This window comes from Petaurus breviceps, unplaced genomic scaffold (genome assembly GCF_028583685.1).
Source record: "Petaurus breviceps papuanus isolate PSGF00001 unplaced genomic scaffold, PetGlider_PUasm1.0 90604, whole genome shotgun sequence".
NCBI classification, from domain to species: domain Eukaryota; kingdom Metazoa; phylum Chordata; class Mammalia; order Diprotodontia; family Petauridae; genus Petaurus; species Petaurus breviceps.
The window spans coordinates 3,815,412-3,840,691 of record NW_027187285.1 but is presented as its reverse complement, the minus strand read 5'-3'; the positions used below and the strand labels follow the sequence as shown (position 1 = coordinate 3,840,691).

Below are 25,280 nucleotides of genomic sequence, written 5' to 3'. Positions count from 1 at the left end.
TCTCTCTCTCTGTCTCTGTCTCTCTCTGTCTCTCTCTCTCTCTCTCTGTCTGTCTCTCTGGCTTTTAGAATAGGCAAGAAGAGAGATTCATCAATCTATAATAGCCAAAACTTTAAACTCTTTGGAAAATGCTATCATCTCACACTCATATGGCAGGGAATATATCAAGATCATAGAAAAGTCCTATGTAATCTCTTCAGTCCTCTATTATCCTTACTGATCAAATCGCAACTGAAAGAGGGAAAAACAAAAGAGAAGTCTTCTTTTCCACCTTTATACCAATTGTGTGAATCTGGAAAATTTTCAGGGACAATACTGTCTTTGTTTTCATTCCTGCTCTCTTTCCTGGCTTTCTCCTATTGGAGAAGAAAAATACCCATTATTCCACAGATGTAGTCTATGACCTTGATATATTCCCTGCCATATGGCCTGAGGAGAACATAACCTAAGCATTCTCCTACAGGCAGAGTATATATACTAGGTTGGGAAAGTACTATGGAGGAGTAGAGAAGGTAGTCATCCATATGTATTTTACACACCCTTGTTCTACACTTTTTTTTCCTCCAAAAGGGAAGAATCCTAGAAAAACATGAACATAATTATAGTGACCAAACTTACCCCTGAATAATAGTTGAGAAAATGTACCTCCCTCCTTTCTTTGAACAGGTTGGGGAACTATGAATGTGGAATGCTACATGTCCTTTCAGAAATGATGCTAATTGGTTCTATTCAACTGTATTTTTCTCCTCTTTCTTTTTTAGTCTCTTATTAGATGTGGGCTTCTTGGGGATGGGAGAAGGAAGGGATATGTTCAGAAATGAGTTCAGAAAAAAACTCTTTAGATTGTAAGCTCTTAGAGGGCAGGGGATATCTTTCTTTTAATTAATTATAACCGCAGTGCTTAGAACAAGGTCTGACACATAATAGGTGCTTAAAAAAATGTTTATTTTTTATGGATTAGAATGGAAATGGAAGTGATGCATAAAGGGTCAACAAAAAGAGGTAAGATGTGTGAGATGGAGACTCCTTGTTGCCATTGTGAAGGTGTTGATGGGATGTCACTGTCTCCCCCACAAGTTGGGAGTCATGTCCATGCAAATCACCAGCCCACAATCCTGGCGCTACTTGAACTCCAGACACTGGTGCTCTGAGAGTCTGTGGAGACCCTGCCATGCTTCTCAACTGGATGAGAGTGGGACAGGGGCTGTGGCTGTTTTTTCTTCTCATTCACATCCAAATCCTGAAGAATCTCTTCCAATGAGGAAATATCTAAGTCACTGTCATCTTCAGAAAACTGTAGTGAGAATAGGAAAGAATTAACAATCTTATAAAGGAGGAAATAAGTAGTCAAAGTATATACTACATCGGGATTAAAATAAAGTCAAAGTATTTAGGTAGAAAGTGGCAAGAAAGAAAGAGCATTTCTTCTTTCCTTCAGATGCCATTCACTCTAGAAACTGCTTCTGAAATCTTGTAGTATACTTTGTATATCTAATAAATGTTCTACTTGGCAAATAATAATTATAATAACTAGAATTTATATTGAATTTTAAGGTTTGCAAATCACTTTACATGATATTATTTAATTTGATCCACACAAGAACCCTGTGAAGTAGATGCCACTATTACCCCATTTTACAGATGAAGAAAAACTAAAGCAGAGATAGGCCAAGTGAATTGTCCAGGGTTGCACAACTAATTGTAAACCTTAAAATTCAATATAAATAGATGATGACATGGAGGGATCACTAGAGCTAAGTTTCTTGGACTTGGAACATGTGAAAGCCCAACATCAAAGGGTTTCAATGCCAAATACTCTGAGATGTAATAATGATACAAATGAACCAATTGCTACTAAAACCAATTCACACTTTTGTGGTGTTGTGAAGTCAACAACATAACTTTCTTCACAACAACCAATGAGATTGATAGTACAAGTACTATTATCTCCATTTTATGTATGAGGTAACTGAGAGAGAGGTTAAAAACCTTACCTATAACGAGAAGAAAAAAAAAACATGGACACTTCTATAAGATCTTTGATTCCTTCTTGGTGAGGTCATTTCTTCTGGCATTTGCCAGATAATTTGAATGAATCTTACTTTCATCCCTACAACTGGCTAGTCTTCCATTCTTTTTTTCCCCCAATAATATAACCTCATTGATGAGTGTCCATCTAGGCCCAGATGGCTCTATAGTACTTGGCACATAGCAAAGACCACTTGTTTGTTATTTCAGTTGTATCTCTCTTTATGACCCCATTTGGGGTTTTCTTGGCAAAGATACTGGAGTGGTTTTTCATTTCCTTCTCAAGAGCATTTTACAGATGAGGAAATTGAGATGAAAAGGGATAAATGAATTGCTAAGAGTCATACAGCAAGTGTCTGAGGCCAGATTTTAACTCAGGTCTTCCTGACTCCAGGCCTGGCACTCTATGAACTGTGCTGCCCAAGATCATTCAGTAGGTGCTTAATAAATATTGATCGATTGATTGATCCACATCCCCCTTGTTACCTAACTTTCAATAAAACATACCAGTATTCTCATTCTACTCTATCAGGTACTGAAATGAAAGAAAACAAAGAGTAGATCAGGAAATGGAAGTAGCTTATGATATCTTGCTTTGCAACAGTCACCTTTAAGATTTTATTTTACTGCAATTAACAAAAAAAAAAAATTTCTCTCTTTTTCACCTCTCTTTACCTCTCCTCCAAAATGAAGGGGGGAAACCCCATCTGTAAATAAGCATAGCCTAGCAACACAAATTCCCTTATTGTTCATCCTGGGACTTTTCCTATGCAAAAAGCCAAAGTCATCTAGGAGCTGCCACATCATCCTAATATGGAGAATAGTACATCATCATTCCAATCTGTATGCAGATTTGGGGGCCCCCAGTACTTCACTCCCATTTCCAATCATCTTTAGAGAATATCTTTTCAGAAATCTTTGGACTCATGAGTTTTATGCCTGGGTTTCTTTTTCTCTTCCCTGGTGTGGATACTTAAGTTGTCATATATAATCATTCATTTAAACAGGCATTTGCTGCCAAAATAGGATATGAAATAGGTAGGAAAAATTAATCAAGTCTCCTTTTCATTTTTAATTTCCTCAAACTCAAGGATTCCTCATTCCTCATTGCTTCTGTGAGTGACCACAACTTAAAAGTAAATGACTAACTTAGTAAAATGTGACTAACACTAAACTCTTTAGGTTACCTGGGGTTTCTTTGCTGAGGTGGTTGTTTTAGATGGTCCAGCATCAGAGGCTAAGAAAAGGTTCACTCCTCCAGCAGGCTTCTTTCCTGGAGTAACTAGCTGTTTTTCTAGAGTTTTAGCTAGTGACTGTACTCGAGTACCTAAGTAAGAATCAAAGGACTTAGAATAGCACTAAATGCAAATGTTCTCCTGTTGGAATCACCTGGTCCAAGTAATGTAAATTATGTAAAATTTACAAAAATGTAAATGAAGATCAAAAGAAAAAACAAGTAAAGAGAAAGAAGAAATAATTGGGAAGAGGATGGAGAAGCAAAGTTTGTGTTTGTTGAAAAATCAATCAAAAAGTATTTATTGTGTCTACTTTTGTACTGGTATGGAAATTCCTTCCACTGATACAGATCAGCAACTCCTCTTCAATTTAGTCTCAGGATTAGTTGCCTGGGGCATGGAAAAATCCAGTGATTTACTGATGATTACATAACTAGTTTATATATATACACTTAAACCCAGATTTTCCTTATTCCAAGTTTCTATCCATGACTCTGCACTACTTCTCACTCTGCAGAAGAGAAACTTAATAAAGATTTGGTAATATATACAATGATCATGATGACTCACTCTTGTTGTTGAGTCATTTTTTCAGTCATGTCCAACTCTTTGTGACCCCACTGGAGGTTTTCTTGGCAGAGATACTGGAATGGTTCGTTATTCCTTTCTCCAGCTCATTTTACAGAAGAGAAAACCAAGGCAAAGAGGATTAAGTGCCCAGGGTTACACAGCTAATACGTATCTAAGGCCAGTTTGAACTCAGGAAGATGAGTCTTCCTGTCTCCAGGCCCAAAACTCTATCCACTGAACCATCTAGTTGCCCTGATGACTCACTGACTAGTATACAAATATTACAATGTATGTCCAGGCACTCTTCTAGGTTCCCTCTTATTTCCAACCAGAGCAATTATAAATAACAAGAAGAGGAAGAATATAAAATTCTCCCTCTATGGAAAAGGGATGGAAAGAAAGAAAAAAAATGACATCCAGAGATTGTAGATGTTTCTTCTCTAGATAAGTTTAAGATCAGGCTACATACCCTTTTATTTTTAAAGTGCCTTAGATAAATGAGGTCAATGATAACCTTTCAAGATCTTGTTATTCTGGGAACTAACAGGTGGAAAGTCTAAAGCTACACAGGGCTAATCAATTTAAAATAAAATTCTGAATGCTAATTAAGCAATTGAACTGTATCATAAAAGTGGGGAAAATACAAATTAATTTTTGTGATCTCTCTACTAACCTAGGGAATTATTAAAAAATAACATTGGCTTCTATCTCTGTTATCATATATAGAAAAAGATGTCACCACACACACAGAAATAGAGAAGACTAAAGGACATTTAAATTAGCCAGATAAATCTGTGTCTTGTGTACTTCATCAATCAAAAAAAAAAAGTGCTCACTTACCTGTGGAAGTTACTCCACCAGAACTTGCCATAGGTTTAGGGACTTTCTCATCAGAGGTTTCAGTATCAGACCAATCCCAGTCATTGTCATCTGTAGCAACTATCCTAGAAGGGGCTTGAAGATTTGGATGGGAAATATGGTCTCCTTCTGAATCATCTTCAGATGTGAAAGTTGGGGTGCTAGGTATACAAATGTAGGAGGAAGGTAAAGTCATTTCTGTAGGCACATGAGTAACATTTTTATATGCAAGTGAAATGAAATAATAGGTATAAAAGTATTCCAGAAAGTTCAATGTGCTAGAGAGTATCAAAGATGCAAAAAGCAACGAATATAAGATATAGCCTAGACTATATACATATGTAGAAGAAAGTTCAGAAGAGGGTATAGATAAGAAGGACAGTTTTCTTACTATCATACTAAATTTAAGATACATTAAAAAAAAGAAACTACATCATCCGAGGTCACGGTTTCATATTTTTAAGAAGTGAGCACTGCTGGGAAAACTGGAAAACAGTATGGCAGAAACTGGCCATAGACCAATATCTTACACCATATACCAAAATAACGTCTAAATGGGTACACGATCTAGATATAAAGACTGATACTATAAGCAATCTGGGAGAACAAGGAATAGTTTATCTGTCAGGTTTATGAAGAAGGAAAGATTTTATGATCAAACAAGAGTTAGAGAGCATTATGAAATGTAAAATGGATAATTCCGATCACATTAAATTGAAAAGTTTTTGTTCAAATAAAGCCAATGTAACCAAGATTAGGGGGAAGTGGAAAATTGGGAAAGAATTTTTACAATCAGTATCTCTGATAAAGACCTCATTTCTAAAATATACAGAGAACTGAGTCAAATATATAAGAATACAAGTCATTCCCCAATTGACAAATGGTCAAAGGATACGAACAGACAGTTTTCAGAGGAAGAAATTAAAGATATCTACAATCATGAAAAATGGTCTAAATCACTATTGATTAGAGAAATGCAAATCAAAACAACTTTGAGGTACCACATCTCACCAGTCAGATTGTTGGCTAAACAAGTTGTGGTATATGAATGTAATAGAATACTATTGTGCTATAAATAAGGAACAGATGGACTTCATAATAACCTGGAGAGAATTTTATAAACTGAGTGAGAGGAGCAGAATCGGGAGAACATTGCACACAATTACAAACACATGGTATCTGTGATGACTTGGCTCCTCTCAGCAATACAAGGCTATAAGACAATGCCAAAAGACTCATGATGGAAAGGGCTATCCACATCCAGAGAAAGAATCACGGAGTCTGAATGCAGATGGAAGCAAACTGCGTGAGCTTTCTCTCTTTTTTGTTTTGTTTCATTCCTTCTTTCTTGTTGTTCATTCCATTGGTTATAATCCTTCTTTACAACTTGACTAATGTTTAATGTGAAGGTATTTGTAGAATTTGGTTGCATGCCGCCATGGGGGACAAGGGGAGAATAGAGGGAGAGTGAGAAAATTTAGAACTCAAGGGATTGTGGAATTGAATGTTGCAACTATAAGTAAATAAATGTTTATTTTTAAGTGAACTGAGATCCTATCCTTTCATCATATGTTAAACACTAGTAATTTTCAACAGATCTCTAGTCAACAATATGCTGGAGTCAACTCAAACTGGTTCCTTATATGGAAGCCAATACATTTTCAGTTAAACATATACATCTCAGCTTCAAACTAGGGCTTGAGTCATTGTTTTATGGATTGTCTAGACTTAAGAAAGTTATGGGGAAAATTTTAATAATGCATATGAAACTTAAAAGTGTGTCCTGTGTAATTACCTCTGCCCTCCCCCCCCCCACACCCAGCTTGTTCGTACACAGCTTCTAGGGGTTATTTAAGTTTCAGAAGGAAAAATTTGGCAGTGAAGAATGGAGTAGACTTCAGCTTGGGTTTAGCCATGCATATAGTTACCATAGAGAGATCATTGGCAGCAGCTGTGAGCTTAAGTATTACCTCAGCCTAGGCCCAGGGGAAGCAGGTGGACCTGTAGGACCATGAACTCTGCTCCGTGGAGTTGGAACTGGAATCTTTGGTGTTGCAGGGGTGTGATTGGCTTTGCTCTGAGGTGGTGCTGGCTTAGGTGATGCTGTTCGTTGAGATTGTGATTCAACTCGCCTCTTTCTGGACTTCTGCTGAACTTCTCTTGTGGGTAGTGGGTTCCTTTGACCTTTGACTAGAGAAACAAATAAGACTGAAATAAACACACAGTCACGCTGGCCACAGATGGCAACCCCATCAAGTGTTCTCAGGTGAAAGCAAAAATCTTGGCTGAAATATTGAGAAAGAAGAAGTTGAAAAAGTTGGATAGAAGTCTCAGACCCAGACAAGTCTCCTACAAATACATTGAATATTGCTTTCAAAAACTCCTATTGAACACTGGATTGGAGTTCATAGAACCAGGGTTATAATCCCAGATCAGTTGCTAACTAGTGCCTTTAGGTAAGTCACTTCCCCCTTCCAAGTCTCAATTTCCTCATCTGTAAAATGAGAAGGGCTTCAATGATCTCTAAGTCCCTTCTCACTCTAAAATAATATCATTCCATACTAAATAAAACAAATTCCTTCATGCATAATAGGCACTCGGTACAGATTTGTTTAATTGAACTAAATTTAATTTACATAAAAATAGATCTTCTACTGGGAGAGGTAGCAGATATCAATCTGAAGAAATAATTGATCCTCAAGTTATTAGAACACACACAAAAGGAAACTAAGAGGAAAGGCAAAAACAGAAAAAAAAATGCCTTTGTTCAAGAGATTGTTAAACATTAGCATCTCATTTCCCTTCACTTAAACCCCAAGAACATGGCTTCTTTTCCCTATTTTTATTGCCTGAAGATTCTCTTGATAAGTCAAGGCTTTGAGATAATAGAAAGACAACTGATCATGATCAGGAAAATGGGTTATAGTTATGGATTTGGCACTAATTGTACAGACCTCCTGGGTCACTTATTTAACTCCCTGGAGTTCAATTTTCTCATCTGTTGAATGATTGCTAGCGTCCCTCCCAGTTCTAAGATTCTCCCACTCTATTCCATGGAATTCCTGGATTCCTGCTCTGTGAAGTGGGTGATGCAGTCTCTGTTTTCAAATCATTTTAGATCTGTCTGTTTTGGGTATGTGACCCTGGCAGTCCCCCGGCAATAAAATCCACTTCCAATTTTAATCTCGGGGATCTTCTCTCTCGCTCCTTTTATGCCCAACACTTATTAATCATGTTGTAAAAGAAAAAACAAATTGAAAGGGGAAAAAATGACAAAAAAAAGAAAATGAAAGATAGTATGCTTCAATCTACATGCAGACTTCAGTTCTTTCTCTGGAGGGCGTTTTCATTTTCAAATGTGGAGACACGAGGGGCAGAGTCAAGATGGTGGAGTAGAAGAAGCAGGACCTCTGAGCAGCTCCGGCTTCCACCTTCCCTAATCAATGTAAAAAGGGGACTCTGAACAAACTTTGGGGCTGCAGAAGCCACAAAATGACACAGAGAAGCTAACCTCCCGCTGAGGACAGCCCGGCAGGCCGGCAGGAATGGGCCAGAGCAGCTCTCTGTTAGCCAAGCCCAGGCCCTCTTGAGCCGGAGGTTTTAGCACCAGGGCAGGTCGCAGATCTGACCAGCTGCCGCCAGAGGGACTCCAGATCATCAGCAGCTGTGGCTGTTTCCAGAATTATCAACACATAGATGAGACAAAGTGAGAGATCAGTGCAGTCTGGACTTTGGGACAAAGTAAGTGGGAGTGCATCAGCTTTTGCCCCTGGGGCGAGAAGCCGCTGAGATGCCCAGCACAGGCAGCCAGCACCACATGGCAGCTTCAGCTCCTGGCCTGCAGAGTGTAGGGGGACCAAGCACCAGTCTAAGGGGTAATCACTCTTGCTTTAAATTGCTTGGATCTGGATTGCGGTCTAGGGTGGAGGTCCTGGGGTGTGTGTCCAGCTTGCCAGAGCATGTGGAGGCTTCAGAGAAGGCACCCATCTAATATCTCTGGCAGATGAGAAAACCCCAGCATTTGGGACAAAAGCTCCCCTGTCTGGTGGCAGAGTCCTACTGTGGCAAAAAGCCCAGGGGTCAAGTGACTGAGGGAGACATGACCAGGCAAAGGAAACAAAGCAGACAGAAGAATCCAACATTAGACTCCTATTTTGAGGACAAAAAGGAGCAAAGCATGGAACAGGAGGAAGACAATGAAGTCAGAACTCCTACACCAAAAGCTTCAAAGGAAAATAAGAGCTGGTTATAGGCCATAGAGGACCTTAAGAAGCAGATAAGAGAAGTGGAGGAAAAATTGGGAAGAGAAATGAGAACAATGCAAGAAAATTATGAAATGAGAGTCAACAGCCTGACTGAGAAAAATAATACCTTAAAAAACAGACTAACTCAAATGGCAAAAAAGGCTCAAAAAGGCAATGAGGAGAAGAATTCCTTAAAAAGCCAAATTTGCCAGATGGAAAAAGAATCTCAAAAGCTCAAATCATTTTAGATTTATCAAGAAATTTCCAGTTAAGGCCCTGGGTGGCAGTATTTACCTGAGCAAAAGGCCACATGTTTTTAAGAAATTCCAGAGAGTATAACACAAAAAGTAAACAGGGAATAGCATTGCTTATTTTATGGCTAAATCACCATAGCTTCAGCCTGAGCCACATTCCCAGGAATTCCTGTCACCAATGCCTCTCAGTTCAGCAGTGTGTACACACAGCCACACTTTATCATTCAAGCCTGTATTCTTGACTGAGCAGCTTGGGTCCAGAGTGCAGGAAAGCTCTCTTTCCACAAGAGGTCTTAGCAGTATCATCTAGTCCAAGAGTCAAATGTGTCTGCTGAAATTTTCATGACATAAAAGTTGAAAATTCAAACACTGAGTATTTTAACTATACCTTATTCATTCTATTCATGCTGATATAAAATTTGATTAAATCAAATGGTCGATTATAAAAGAGCACATTTCCCTAGAAGTGGGTTCTTTCTGAGAAAGATGGAAAACAGGACCTTGCAAATAACATGAAAGTGAGAAAAATACTAGCTTGGGAACCAGAAGGTATAGTATTAAACAATAAGTATGTCCTGAATACCTATTACTAAATATTTGTAAAAGTGTTTAACACAGTGCCTGGCACACAGTAGGTATGATGTAAATGTGTATTCCTTTCTTTTCCCTACTATGCACCTAGCACTGTCTACTGCTGACACAGTCACAAGACAAAGATAACACATGCCCCCAATCACAAGGGGCCTAGGAAGCAAGACTCAGGAACAAGAAGAGAATAATACAACATGGGATAGTATTCAATTCACCAACCACTTACTGAGCCATGTTCTAGGTGCTATTATCAAGTTTTTATTAGAAGAGTACTGTAGTGTTGGTTTTTTTAAATGCTATAGGAACTCAGCAAAGGGGAGATCATGGTTAGGATAGTGGTAGAAAATAAAAGGGCGGGGGTGAGCCTGAAAACATTGACAGGACACAGTTAGGTGGAAAGGATTTGGAGCTGCATAAGAAAGAATGTTGAAACAAGCTTTTGTGGTGACCAACAAAGAGAAATCTTTGCGGTGTATTCTGAAGGAGACTTTAAAATACAAGTAGATACCAGAGGATTCTTTAAGTCAAATATATTCAAGCTACCTGACTTCTATCAGTAAAATACAATACATATCATCTCACACACCCCAGGGACCTAGCTGCAGTAAGTAGAAGAAAGTGAATAAAAGGTCCCTACTCCTATCCTGACTGGACTGAAGGTGAAGAAGAAGAGGAGGAAGAGATTAGCAATTAGAGAAATAGTGGCCTTAGGCTGAAGAATGGTGATAGTCATTTTCTGCTTTTATGAAAAAAAGAATGGAAGATTTTGGGGGAGGGAATTGAAATAGGAAAGTCAGATTAGATATAAAGAATATCCTAAAGAATTGAAATTATTTACTTAAAGACAATGAAAACCATTCTTTTTTTGAGCTTCCTAAAGAACAAGATAAGAACATTTTCATCTGAAATGACTTAGATTCAATTTACTTATAAACAGGAATACAGCTTAATTAAATTCCCTCTCAGCCCCAAGAAGATCAAGGACAAAAAGAAAATTCCAATATATAACAATATACATAGTAGTACTTTTGTGGTATCAAGGAACTAGAAACACAGTGAAAGTCCATTGATTAAGAAATGGTTAAGGGGCGGCCAGGTAGCACAGCGAGCAAGAGCACCGGCCGAATCTGGGCTCAGACACTTAGCACCACACCCAGAAATAGCTGGCCGTGTAACCTTGAGCAAGTTATTTAACCCCAATTGCTTTAAAAAAAAAGAAAGAAATGGTTAACAATCTAAGAGCTGCCCTAAATCCATTAGTAAGCAAAAACTATTCCTTAATTCTTAACATGTTTAAGAAAAAAAAAGGGGCAGCTAGGTGGTGAAGTGAATAGACACTGGCCCTGGAGTCAGGAGTACCTGAGTTCAAATTTGGCCTCAGACACTTGACATAATTACTAGCCATGTGACTTTGGCCACATCACTTAACCCCAACTGCCCTCCAAAAAGCAAAAAAAAAAAAAAATCTTAGCATGTTTGTCCAGTAGAAGTATTAGGAAATACTAGAAGTATTTAGTTCTCTATGAGATCTGAGGGTCCTATTAACCATCTGTAATTCTATTTTTTCCTTTTCCAATAGCCTTATTTCTTTCAGGTCCAGCGCTCATTAATTTGCATGATAGATATGGTAACAAATACCACCCAAGGAGCTCTGCAGAAGTTGAGGATAGCTTCTCTGAGTGTTAAATATTCATTTATCTTGTAGTTAAGAAATAGCAAAGAAACTTTTTCAGACAGTTTCTGCTAGAGGACCTAGAATTTAAGCTTATGAGAGAGATAGTATGGAACAACAGAATGAGGCAAGATGGTGAAATGGAAAGAATACTTGATTTGAGAATCAGAAGATCTGAGTTTGAATCTTAACTCTTCTGTAATAATAATAACAGCTAAATAATAATAACATAGCACCTATTCTGTTATAGATATTGTGGTAAATCCTTTACAATTATTATCTCATCCTCCCACCAATGCTAGGAAGTAGGTGCTATTATTATCATCCCCATTTTACAGATGGAGAAACTGAGGCAAACAGGGGGTAAGTGACTTGTCCGGGTTCACACAGCTAGTAAGTGTCTGAGATTGGATTTGAATTCAGGTCTTCCTGACTCCAGGTCTAGTATACTATGCACTCACTACCACCTAGCTGCCCCATTGAGTGAGTTACTTCCTTCTCTGGACCGCACCTTTCTCCTTTGTAAGATGAGTTCTCCAAGTCTAGATCTGTCCAGATCTAAAATATCTATGATTCTCACACTAAGGAAGAGAAGTAAATTATTATCTTAGCCAAGTTGCTTAATCTGTCTAGCTTTAGCTGTCTCATCTTTAAAAGGAGGGATTTGGACTTGATGGTTTTTAAGGGTCATTCAAATCTGACATTCCATAGCCCAAAGTTCTGCAAACATTGAGACACACCAGCTGGAATTTCCCATGTTTCATGCACAGAGGTTCCCAGAGACAATTCTTCCACCTACTTACCTGCGGTCACATTAGCAGGATGTAACAATATGTTCTCATTCTGCTGCCTTTCAAGGATTTTTCGAGCAACCTCCTTGATAAGTTTGTCCCTTAGTCTAAGGAGTTCTGAAAACCTCTTGGCTTTCTGTTCTCGGTGGGCTTTTAACACTGCTTCCAAATTTCTGTGAGTCTGATCAGAAATTCCCTTGGTACCCTAAAACAGCCAAAATAAATGATAGATACAGGTACCATTACGAATCTGTGTCAAAAGTCTGATGAAAAATGCTATTTGCCTCTGAGAAAGAACTGATGGAATCTGAATGCATATCAAAGTATACTTTTTTTTTCACTTTCCTTATTTTTCCTGTGTATGTTTTTAAAATCTATATGTTCTATCACAAAATGACTAATCTGTTTTGCGTGAATGAATTGTATAATCTGCATCAAATTGCTTACTGTCTCAGGGATGGGGGAAGGGAAGAAGGGAGGGAGAGAATCCGAAACTCAAAAACTGTTTAAATGAATGTTAAAAATTGTTTTTACATGTAATTGGGAAAAATAATTTTTTAGAAGAATCTGTGTCAGAAGAGAGAGATGCTCTTCTTGTATCTTCTTTGTCACCTTAATTCTAAATACTTTTTTTTCAGGCCACCAGGAATAACAATGAGAATAATAAGAACTCACATTTATATATCACGCTAAGGTTTGCAGAGCACTTTACATATTTTATTTCATTTGATCTCCTCACCAGACCTGTGAGTAGGTGTTATTATTATCTTCATTTATAGCTGAGGAAACAGAGGCTCAGAAATATTAAGTGGCTTGTCCATTTTCCCACAATTAGTGTCTGAAATGTGATTTGGACCCAGGCTTTTCTAATTCCAAGTCCAACACTGTAGCCACTCTATAGAGAGGCTACTAGGGGACTCAATAAAGTGGTGGAGCTGGAATGAGGGAAGCCTGAGTTCATACTGGCCTCAAACATTTAAACTACGGGACCTGGATGAGTGTTTTTACCTCCGTCTACCTCAATTTCCTCATCTCTAAAATGGTGTTAATTTGTGATGATTAGGTAGCACAGTGAATAGAGCACCAACCCTGGAGTCAGGAGGACCTGAGTTCAAATCCGGCCTTAGACACTTACCATAAAAAAAAACTAGCCATGTGACCTTGGACAGGTCACTTAACCCCAATTGCCCTACCTTCTCCCCTCCAAAAAGAAAAAAATGGTGTTGAGAGCATCTACCTTCCAGGATTGTTGTAAGGATTAGATAAAATAGTATTTGCAAAGCGATTTGCAAACCTTAAAACACTACATAAACACTAACTATTGTTTTTTCATTATTACTCTGCTCTCACTCATGATTACAGAAGCAGATTTCCTACAAACAAGGCAACAAGTCTGGAGACTTTACCACTTTAATGTTGTGATAGTAATGGCAATTAAAGATTCCCCTGTATTGGCTTGGTTTTCAAATTGATTGTGTTAAAACCCAGAGTTTGTTAATCCCACCTGTGGGATGGGCTTGTTGATGTGAAAAGAAAGTCCTGAAGTGGGAGGAGCTGGTGACGTAGATTTGGAGAGACACTGGAGAGAGGCGGAAGTTCTTTTTGGAAGCAGCACCTCGTGGAGAGAGAGAGACTAAGAGATTGCTGGTGGCCGCTTTGAATTGCCCTGGACTTTTGAGACCTGCCCCCTGAGCTGCCAAGGACTGAGGAGACATGGCTGTTTTGCTGGTACTTTGTCTGTCTGTTTTGATGTTATTTTGCCAGATTTGTCCACTGGTGAAAGACTGTCCTGTTGAAGAAGTCCTGGAACCTGGCATTTGGTTAAGAAGCCCTGAGACTGTCCTGCAGACAGAGAGTGAATACTGTCCACTGGTGAGGGACAGTGCTGTTGTTGCAGGGGTCTGGAGACTGTCCTGCAGACAGAGTGAATACTGTCCACTGGTGAAGGACAGTGCTGTTGTTGCAGGGGTCTGGGAGCCTTTCTGTTGGTTCAGAAGCCCTGAAGAAGGATTTTCTTGTTGTATGTTTACAGAAATCCTGGGAGAGGGCTTTGCTAATGTGTTCAGGGGTTCTAGGACTGTTCTACAGACAGAGGATAAATTCATGAAGGGACTGGCAATGTATCTTATGGCCTTGCTAAGCCTTGTCTCCCCAGGAACTAAGATTGCTGAGAACTTGCCTCATGTCAAGATGAAGAAAAGAGCTCCATTTGGGTATTAAGTGCTGTGTTTAAACTTGATGTAACTCTGGGATAGATTCAATTGTGATCCAGGGGTGGGGAACTTTTGACCTTATGTTTGGAAACTAATCTACATTTGAGAAGAGGGGCTTTGTGGTGGACTTAATTAAGGTATAGCCTAGGGGTGGAGAAGTATTTAGAACAGGGACTTTGTAATTGATTGAATGATTGGAAGGTCCTGGGGTGGGGTAGTCCTTGGAGATTATTTAATCACACTTAGTAAATGCTGTATTTGGAATGATGTCATGTTTTGATCTTCTCTGTTCTTGGTTTGTCACTGAATAAAATAGAGAGCACCTATGCTGGTATTTTGAACCTGGGAAGTTGCCTTTCCTTGGCATTACATTACAAATGTTTTAAAGCAATTATTTTAAATAGTAAATGTGTGAACCAAAATGCAATTCATTAATGTACTAATTGTTCTTCTTTCTTTGCCTTTTAACCTTGCAGTCTTCAAGTAGTGTGTGTGTGTGTGTGTGTGTGTGTGTGTGTGTGTACACACATATTCCAGCTAAATCTAAGCATGGAAAGAACAATTAGTTAATTTGTTAATTATATTGTAAAAGATAATTCATTAGTTTCAGAAAATCGTATGTCTTGATTACAGGTCTCAGAAAGTGAAAGTGTATAGTTACTAGTTACTCCTTCATGCATAGAGACTTGCCCTTTTGAGTCCCATGCTCTCCAGTTTTTCTTCCAAGGTATCCTCCAGAATTGGCCGGAACTGCTTCATTAAATTAGGGTTCCTTCTTAATGCTTCCAGCACCTTCCGCTTTCCATCTAAGGAGTCCTCCAACTCTGCAACACAGTCAAATCACTGAGGTCAGCTGACCAACCCTTTTCAAATGTCTCCTATCCTCAACAGAGCTAGTTTTCAAATTTGACCATAATTGTAAGTACTGCCCTATAATGATAACTGCAATGCAAGCCTCTGATAACAGACATCTGGCTATAGTTTCCTAATGGGTACACCTGTGAGCACAGCAGGGCTCACATACAGCAAAAAGCGCCAAAGACGTAATTAAGTCCCGCTCAAGAATTAGACTCACTTTGGGGATTCTATTCACTTGCACCAATATCTTAAACTCAAACCTTCTGAATTCACCACTGATTTTAGTTAGCTAGTTATCTGTTTGTTCATTCATTCATTTATTCTGAATTTATCAAACACCAAGTAAAATGGTTCTTTTCATATATGTAGAACAGAAAAAAAGAGGACCATGCAAGAAACTGCAGATTTCTGTTATGTACCACTTACTTTTCTCCCACATCTCCTTCCCTTTGAGAGTGGTTTGTCCCACTGTACTTTGATGAATTTTCCAGCTTCTGCATCCTTGACTTGTCCCTACCCACTGGTAACTACAAACTCTCTGGCCTCCACTCTGCCCCTCATATTTCTAGATCACTGAGAGTTTTAGATTCTGACAACTTTAACCCATGCCCTGCCTCTCTCCAGTACAGGTTACTGCCTGTCTTTCTCCTTAACAGTCCTTACATAACCAGTCTTGACTATAGGCTGTCCATGACCCAGACTGTGTGACACATTTCTACAAGCAAAGCTGGGTCCATCAAAGTTAATTCAACCTGACAGAATAAGGAGCAATCCTTAAGATCTTTCCTAACTCTACTTAAATTCATCATTCCTTTACTCTGACTTCCCTTAGTATTTATATGGACTCATTTTATCCCATAACCATTTTTTATGTAACAGATACATTCCTAAAGTTAAATGCAACTTGAATTCTCATTAATATATACAGAATCATATACATATATGTACACGTATATTAATACACACACATATATACATATACAAAATCCATTGGAGAGCTATTTTTTTTAAATCTTGCAATGATTCTTGAGTCAATGTAGCATAATAGATAGAGAGCATACCTTGGACCTAAGAAGACCAGGATTAAAATCCAGTTTCTGAAATATATTGTCTTTATGATCTAGAGCAAGTCACCTGACCCTTTCAGTGTTCTAAGCAACTCTCTAAGACTGTAACTTCCAGAGAAGGTGCTGACTGCCTTGGTAGAGGGAGTTTCCTGACCTGGGAGTTGCCTATATCAATGAAATCATTGATCTAGTCCCTACCCCTAAAATAATTCTTACCTCAAGCAAACAATTTTCCCTTCAACCTCTCTCCACTTCGAATTTATGTATTTTGTAAGTCTGGATTTTTTTTACGTGCAAAATCATATTTGCTTGAATAGAAAGTAAACTGGAAGCAGTTATGTATGATTGATAGGTTATATTTAAGTATTCTTCAATCTTTCTATTGGTGCATGTTTGGAAGATTACATAAGCCTCAAGCTGTGAGGTCATACCCTTTTTTGCTTTTATACCTTGATAAGAACCTAGTTCAAGAATTTGCTTTGCAATACAGTAATAGCTAACGTTTATGCAGCATACACTATGTCCCAAGTACTTCACACATGTTATCTCATTTGATCCTCACAACAACCCTGAAAGATAGTGACACTATTATTATACTCATTTTACAGATGAGGAAACTGAGGTTATTTGACTTCCCTAAAGTCATACGGCTAGTAACTGCCTGAGGCTAGATTTGAGCTTAGGTCTTCCTCACTCCAGACCCAGCACTCTCCATGGCACCACCCAACTGTTTTGATACAATTTGCAAATGCTAAGGGCTAAGCAAGCACTTTTCGAGGAGCTGGTATTAAATGATTCTAGAAAGAAAAGAGAGGGCATGGGAGGGCATTAAGAGAATTTAAGGACATAAAATTAGCAACAGTTATTTTTAAGTCAGCAAGGTGATTATTATTTCGAAGCCAACTGGGCTATGTGCCTTAAGAAGTTTAGTGTGTAAGATAGGGAGCTGGTTTTAGATACAGGAAGATCCGGATATGAGTTTACCTCTGAAACATACTGACTGAGTGATGCTTATCCGGGAGTTCAGTATATCAGTGGAATTAGATGTCTAGTCTTTATTCCATTATCTTAGATATATTACTTAACTATAGAGATAGTTTAATTACTGCTTTAGAATGACAAAAAATTTATAATTCCCCACTTTAAAAAGAGGTTTCTGTCTTAAAATATAATCATTCGAAGAAAAGCAGATACAGGATCCCCATTCCACCCCCCCCCCCAAATGCTTCTGAAACTCTGTCTTCTGTTTTGAGCATCTGTAACTATAATCCACATGAAAAAACAAAAAGAAGAATATTACTATCCCACCTTCTTCCGTAGAATCTTCTGTCTCTTCTGTCTTTGCGACTTGATGGATCACTGCCAAGAAAAGAAATAGTTAAGGGCTCCATCCCACACCATCTCCACCCCACATTTCTTCCCCTGAGAGGCCAATGAGCCTGTGGGAAAAGCATTCTGAGAGCTAGAAAACCTGAGCTTGATTGTCAGCCCTCCCGCTTACTGTCTTAGTAAGCCATTTAACTACTCTAAGTCTTTGTTTCCGTATTTGTTTTGTTTTTTTTTTTTTCTTGGAAGGGTTCTGGAAGTGTATCACTGTTTATCTGGGTGGAAAATTTGACCTACTCCATTTCCACCACAGGCTAGTTGGTCCATCCTTAAGCAGCTTTGGTGGGAAGAACCTTCTTTTTGGGGGTCTTCAGTAGCTGTAACCTATAGTACCTGTAAAAGTAGCTAGCGGACAGAATCTCCAAAAGGATCGGTGCCCCCCGGCTCCCAGGGACTTATCGTATTGGTGTCAGACTTGAGGTAGCTTTAGTCCTGCTGAAGCTCAGAATTCTCAAGTCAAGCAATCCTGCAGCTTCTCAAGAAGCGAGGTTTACAGGTTGCTTATAGTACCATGGCATGTTTCCACATCAGCAAAATGGGTAAAATATTTGTTATATCTATCTCACAGGTTTTAAAATAGTGAGTCAAGTTCTTTGTTAAACAAAAACAAACAAAAAACTCCAAAATTACATGTGAACTTGCTCTTATTAACCCTCTTTAACACGAAGGAATTGAGGAATGTGGAAGTCCAAAGCATCATCTCATTCAGCTGCTCTGTCTTTGCTCATGGCTCCGCTTTCAAGCAATCCAATTCAATTTAACAAGCATTTATTAAGAACTTACTATATGAGGTGGTGGGGGTATAAAGACAAAAATGAAAACATCTGACATCAAGAAGCTTACCACCAACTAGGAGAAAACAATATGGCAGTAGAGAGATAGCCTGGTTTATGATACAGTGGTTCTCATACTATTTTTTTTTTTTACCTCAGAACCCTTTTATACACAAAAATAAATTGAGGGCCCCTCCTCAAAGAGTTTTTTTTTTTTAAGGTTATATTTTCATCTGTGTACATCATTTTAGAAATTAAAGCCTCTTAATACTATTTTGAAAATAGTTTTGTCCTCACAAATGACCAGGGCTTCCCAGATCACACTTTGAGAACTACTGGTAGTAGACTGGTAAGGAAGACCTGCATTCATATACTGTCTCAGACATTAGTTGTCTGAGTCTAAGAAAATAACTTAACTGCTCTGTGCCTCAGTTTCTTCATCTGTAAAATAAGGAGGGTGCACTCCATGGCTTTTAAAGTCCTACAGAAGCAGCTAGACGGCTCAGTGGATAGAGTGATGGTTTTGGCATCAGGAAGAACTGAGTTTAAATACAGCCTCGGACGCTTACTAGTTGTGTGCCTCTGGGCAAGTCACTTGACCTCTGTCTGCCTTGGTTTCTTCATCTGTAAAATGGGGCTAATAATAACTCCTACCTCTCAGGTTTGGTTCATAGGAAGGGAAATAGGACCAGTGAGGAAAACCACCCTCAGTGAGGAGAGGACTAAGAAGCAGACAGTGTCCTCAGCCATCAACTGGAAGCAACCCTTTTGGAGATTCTGTCTGCTAACTACACTTACAGGTACTATAGGCTTCAGCTATTGAAGACCCAAAAAAAGAAGGTTCTTGCCACCAAAGCTTTAAGCACTGTTAAATGCGTTTTATGCTATCACTATTAAATTAACTAGGGATCAAGAAAAAATATTTCTTTTTTAATTTGGTACCTATTAAGCTATCTTAATAGAAACTGCTATCATTTTATCCATGAAAATGGTATTAGATGCATTAACATATACTTTGCTGCTGTCCCCTTAAGACTATAGGATTTCTCCATCTGACTTACAGCTGAAACCTTCCTTATGTGTTGTCTCTGACATTAGAATGTGCTCCTTGAGAGCAGGGACTGACTTTCCTATGTATTATATTGTATTGTATTATATTCCTATGTATTATATTATACTTTATTATATTGTATATATGTATATTGTGTTATCCCTAACCACTATCCCCAATGTTAAGCACAGTACATTTCATATAGGAAGTGTTAAATAAATGTTTTATTCATTCATTCGTTCATCTAAGTATAGTTGGAAAATTTATCTGAGAAGTAGTTGAAGAATTAAGACAAAGCCCAAGTTGACATCAAGTTATATGTTTACACATATGCATCAGTATACACATACACTTCCATCTTTATATCTCCCTTGATGTCTCTGCCACAGTGCTTTGCACATAATAGATTAAATGTGTGTAGAATTAATTATCATCGGTATCATATCTATATAATAAAATTTCTTCCAACTTTATTCTTGAGTAAAGTCCCCTTCTAAGTCATACCTTATCACGAATAAGTTCCTCTCTACTCTAAATTTCAGTCAAATTCAGGGACATGGATTTCAGCTACAAAACATGTCAATGGAAATTAAAAATTGCTGTATAGAATCTTATTGTCCTAGATTTGAATGCTTTTTTCTTCTGATTTCATGCCCTGTTCTTAGGACATGTGACCAAGGAACATGAAAAAGAGTCATTTGGAACAACCAAAGACTAGATGTTTTGGATGTCATTACCAAGTATTAAAATGTTATTGCTTTGACTAGATCTCTTAGGAGTGTGGTCAGGAGAAGGAATAGGGAAAGACCCTATATTAAAAACCATAACTGGAGCTAATAATTCTAATTCATTTAAAGAATAAAACTTACCTTCCTCCTTTCTGAGAGACAACCTTTTAATCTGTAAATATTTAAAACAAGGAAAATAAGCAGATGGAATGACTTCTATAACTTTTTAACCATGCTCTGAGTAACTGTTCTCTCAGAAGTAAAGGTGGAAATGAGAGAAACTGTGCAGAAATGAGAGAGGGACAGTGCAGAAGTGAGAACTATAACACTAACATGGCAGTCAAAAGAATGGGGTTTTAGTCCTGGTTTGACCACTTCCTAGGCATGGTATTTTAAGCAAGTCCCTTTATTATTTTGAACCCTGTTTATTCATCTGTCCAATGAACACAGTGATATAAATCCTGACTGCCTTAATAAAGGCCACTTGTAAAGAGCCATACACATATAAGCCAATATTTCCATAAGAACAGCATCAGGAATAAAAATTATTTATTCCATAAACCCATAACAATATTACTGTTAAACCAATTTCTTATTGGTGGTAACTAGGAGCATACTCCCAATTACCTTACACAAGCCATTCTTTGTGTTTCCTACTGCACCAATGAGAGAGGGTTTATCAATAAAAACTTATTTGTAGTGCTCTCCATCCATAGAAATGTGCCTTCATTTAGCTGCTAAGTTAGAAAGACTTTGAACATAATGCTTAGTACATAGAAGGTATGAGTGAACAGAGATCAGGACTTAGAATCAGGAAGAGTCTAGTTCAGTTCTTGCCCCACATGCTTAATTAGTTGTGTGACCTTGGACAAGTCACTTGTAGCCTCAGTTTTCTCATCTGTAAAAAACAGATAATAATAGCATGTATTTCACAGAATGATAATGAAGAACACATGAAATAATGTGTTAAATGCTTTGCCAATCTTAAACTACTACATAAATGTTAGCTCTTATTAATTATTAAAATACTTATTCAATAAATGAATAAATTATTTCATGCTAAGGTATGTAGAGGTGATAAGGCCTAATCCCTTTCCAGGTAGGTTTGAATTATAACAGTATAATTCAATGAACAAATATAACAAATGAGTTTAATAAATAACTGCAATATAGTACCCATTCCTTGGGGGTATTTGCAATAAAAAAAAAAAGGTGAGTCCTTTACAGAAGTATTACTTTGATGCCTCATTTTGGCAATAAAATGACCCTGGGTTCTTAAAAGGTCAAAGATCAAGACTCTGTGTTAGTTGTCCAGGATGCTTCCCAGATAAGAACAGAGAGATTCATTAGTAGATTTGTGCTCCCTGGTAATAAACTCTGTAGGGGTGTGTGTGTGTGTGTGTGTGTGTGTGTGTGTGCATACAAGTGTACATGTGTGGTGACAAGCCATGGATAATACAAGTGTCCCTCAGCCCTACATATCCCCATTCTGCTTCTACAATTATGTTGGCAAAATGGCAAGAAAGATGGCAGAGGCCACTTAGATCACACAACCTATTTAGACCACCTATAAACTTTAATTTAATTGTTAGTATTCTTGACAAGGAGTTATTATCCAATAACCAATGAATCAACATGCTACTAGAGGAACTTTATCATATCCATATTGAAATTTTTACTCTAAATTAAACAAAAAGACATTTAAAAGTTAGCAATAACTCCTCTGAGAAGTGAATAAATGAAGTGGAAGAAATGGTTTCATTTTCTACTCAAGGGTGAAGAGAAAAACATCATTTAATGGAATACTTAGTGATCTCAGTTTGCAATGCTCATGTTGAGTACAAGGAAAGAGATAATGAGGAAGGTAATTTCTGTTTATGTGCCAGCATAGACTGCAAAGGATGAGGAAGTAAAGAAATTCAATGAAGAACTTGACAAGGTCTTCTAAACTAAGTCAACTATATTCTGATACCAAATGGCTTGAAAGTAAATGTGGGTTCAAAGTAGGACAATAAAAATTATGTTGGAAAATACCTTTGGGATCAAGAAATAGAAGAGGTGAAAGTTTTTTTAGATTGCTCAGAAATACCTGTTCATCTCAAATACTTTCTTCAAGTCATAGGATACAGCAAGCATTGAACAATATAATATTTAAAATGAGGTCAGGTAGCACAGCGAGTAAGAGCACCATCTCCAGTGTCGGGATGACCTGGGGATCGAATCCGGGCTCAGACACTTAGCACCCACCCAGAAACACCTGGCCGTGTAACCTTGAGCAAGTTACTTAACCCCGATTGCTTAAAAAAAAAAAAAAGAAAGAAAGAAAAAGAAGCATTCAGAGAACTCGCCATGAGATGTTGCTAGGCAATGGCATCCTGAGAGCATATGTAAATGAAACATATATAAATTGGTTTCATATGTAAGTTAAACCAAAAAAAAAAAGAGGAAAATGAAGAGATGCAAGATGGGACCAATCTGTTGATGTTTCATAGGAATCTACTTTTAGCACTGAAAATAGTGTAACCGCCACATTTGGAATCCATGCTCAATGGACTGTAACAAAACAACAATGGTACATAAAGTTGAAGTAAGAAAAAGGCTGGATCTGAACAAATAATAAGAAGAATCTATGATGGTGATGACACTTCATTGGAAGTATTCAAAGGTATATGTTAAAGACAGAAAGATTCCAAGAAATCATACTTTTACCAAGAAGGTGACCAATAATACAACAGCGATCTATCCATATGCGTGGATTCCCACTTTTATATGTACACATATCATGGGTATTCTTGACAGAAACTTAAGAAGAAAATAGGCTTTTGCAAACAATTTTCTATCAAAGTCCCCATTTTCCTGTTACAAAATGGCAGAGTTGCCAGAGAATATAAGAGCTCACTGTCTAGTGTTTTTTTGTTTTTGCTTTTCTTTTTTTAAAGATCTAGATGCAAATAGAAATTGGGATTGGACACATGATTTCACTGGTGTAGGGAAATCCTGGATGAGGAAACTACAAATGTCAGAACCATCTCTGACATTCATAACCTTGGAGAGTTGCCTAAAACAGTGATGTCAAGCAAATAAAAGCAGGATCCACTAAACCATACATAAGGATCCCTACACACTGCATTTTGACTTAGAAATAACATATTAATATTATCTATGTTTTATTATATTTTCACTTTTTGTAAATATCTCCCAGTTATATTTTAATCTGGTTTGAGCTGCACTCAGGAGTGTTGTGGGATGCATACAGTCCACAGGCCTTTGTGTTTGATACCTCTGACCTAGAACACCGAGAGGATGAATAGTTTGCCCACAGTCACATAGTGGGTATTTGTAAGAGGCAAGACCTACACCCAGAGTTTCCTAGCTCTACATAAACCAAATACAATCTGGAAACTTCTCCCCAAAGTATCCCCCATCATATGTTAAAGCTGTACAAAATTCTATGATGGATATTATGGGAAAAGGCAGTTATGCATATAGCTTCATTCAATAATCTACTGAATGTTAACATCAAAAACAGAGAATCATTTCCTCGACCACCAGTGTCATGTAAAGTGATCTGTGAAAAGTTCAAGCACAAAAAGGATTCCCTATTAATGGAGATCTCAAAAGTTCCTATTTACATATGATATTGAACAAAGAGGATCAGAACACTACAAAACCTCATCAGTAAATTTTTAAAGGAGGGAAGGAGATTAATTTTATTATCCACATTAGAAATATAAAGTAGAAGAAAATGCACATTACCCAGGTTGTAACATGCATTTCAGTGGACCAATGGACCAATATCCCATCATGTACATTTATTTATCTGGGTCAGCCTCTAAAGGCAAATGATTATCTAAGTAAAGAAATGAGTAAGAAAGGGAGATCATGCTACATCACAATTGGAAAATTGTTCAATGTTTTCAGTAATTCTAAAAGGTCAAGGTCATCCTCTACATCCCAGGCCATAATCTGACTTTTGTCTTACCCCTGAACTTTGATGACTCTGAAGGAGAGTTTGACATTGATGACTTTGTGCAGCTTTGCCTCACTTAAATCCAATTCATGTACAAATCATGACATCACCCTTGTGGTGTCCTTGGTCCTCTTTGAGAACAAAAGATGAACAACAAAAAGCCCAATGCCACAAATGGTCATCTCTATCACCAATATTCTAGAGTATTACATGGCTACAAATATTGGGATATCACTCAGAAAAATCATTATTACAAGTAACCTAAAGATTGATGAAAATATTAATGATAAGTATAAGTTGGAGCAGTGGAGAAAAGGCTGATCTTGGAGTCAGGAAGATCTGAGTTCAAATCCTGCCTCAGATACTTACCAGTTGTATAACCCTGAGCAAGTCATTTAACTTCTATCTGCCCCCAATTTCCTCATCTATAATTTAAGAATAGTAATAATACCTACCTCCTAGCGTTGTTGTGAGGATAAAAGGAGATAATATTTGTAAAGTGCTTGGCAAACTTTTAAGCATTATATAAAAAGGCTAATGTTTTTGACAATATTATTGTCATTATCACCATCAACAACAATGACTACACTTGAAAAGTTTCTTTAAAAAAAACTACATCAAAGACATGGCCAGAAAAAAGAGATAAACCAGCTACACAGAATAATAGAGAAGATGGATAGCCCAAGAGCCATATTGGTAACACCGAGGTATTAAAAAAGAGCCACAGGAAGATCCCTGGAATATTTGGGAGCTTCTCCATGGAGGATTTAAAGGAATATATGATTTATGCAGAAGGAGGTGACAAAGAAGTAGTTGAGATCTTTGCTTTTGAATGGACTATCCATACTACTGAAACCACAGCCCATCAGAGGGTGAAATCCTTATTAATATACATGGATGGTGCTCTGAAACATTAGCTAATGAAGGATATATTTTTAGATAGAAGAATTTTTATGTGACATCAGAAGGGACAACCGTGTTTATTTTTAAT

At 37.7% G+C, this 25,280-nt stretch overlaps 1 protein-coding gene across 2 annotated transcripts in view; it reads right to left on the bottom strand.

Annotated features, from left to right (window-relative positions):
* Positions 1 to 926: 926 nt before the first annotated feature.
* The window catches only part of DZIP1L (DAZ interacting zinc finger protein 1 like), a 72,755-nt gene continuing 48,401 nt past the window's right edge, over positions 927 to 25,280 (bottom strand). For both annotated transcript variants that reach the window (XM_069063904.1, XM_069063905.1), the window contains 8 exons: positions 20,461 to 20,491; positions 17,690 to 17,740; positions 15,147 to 15,280; positions 12,256 to 12,448; positions 6,662 to 6,881; positions 4,674 to 4,852; positions 3,216 to 3,355; positions 927 to 1,294 (listed from right to left, as the gene is read on the bottom strand). In XM_069063904.1, coding sequence (XP_068920005.1) covers positions 1,100 to 1,294; positions 3,216 to 3,355; positions 4,674 to 4,852; positions 6,662 to 6,881; positions 12,256 to 12,448; positions 15,147 to 15,280; positions 17,690 to 17,740; positions 20,461 to 20,491 — 1,143 coding nt within the window. In that variant the 3' untranslated portion in view covers positions 927 to 1,099. The remainder of the gene's footprint in view (positions 1,295 to 3,215; positions 3,356 to 4,673; positions 4,853 to 6,661; positions 6,882 to 12,255; positions 12,449 to 15,146; positions 15,281 to 17,689; positions 17,741 to 20,460; positions 20,492 to 25,280) is intronic.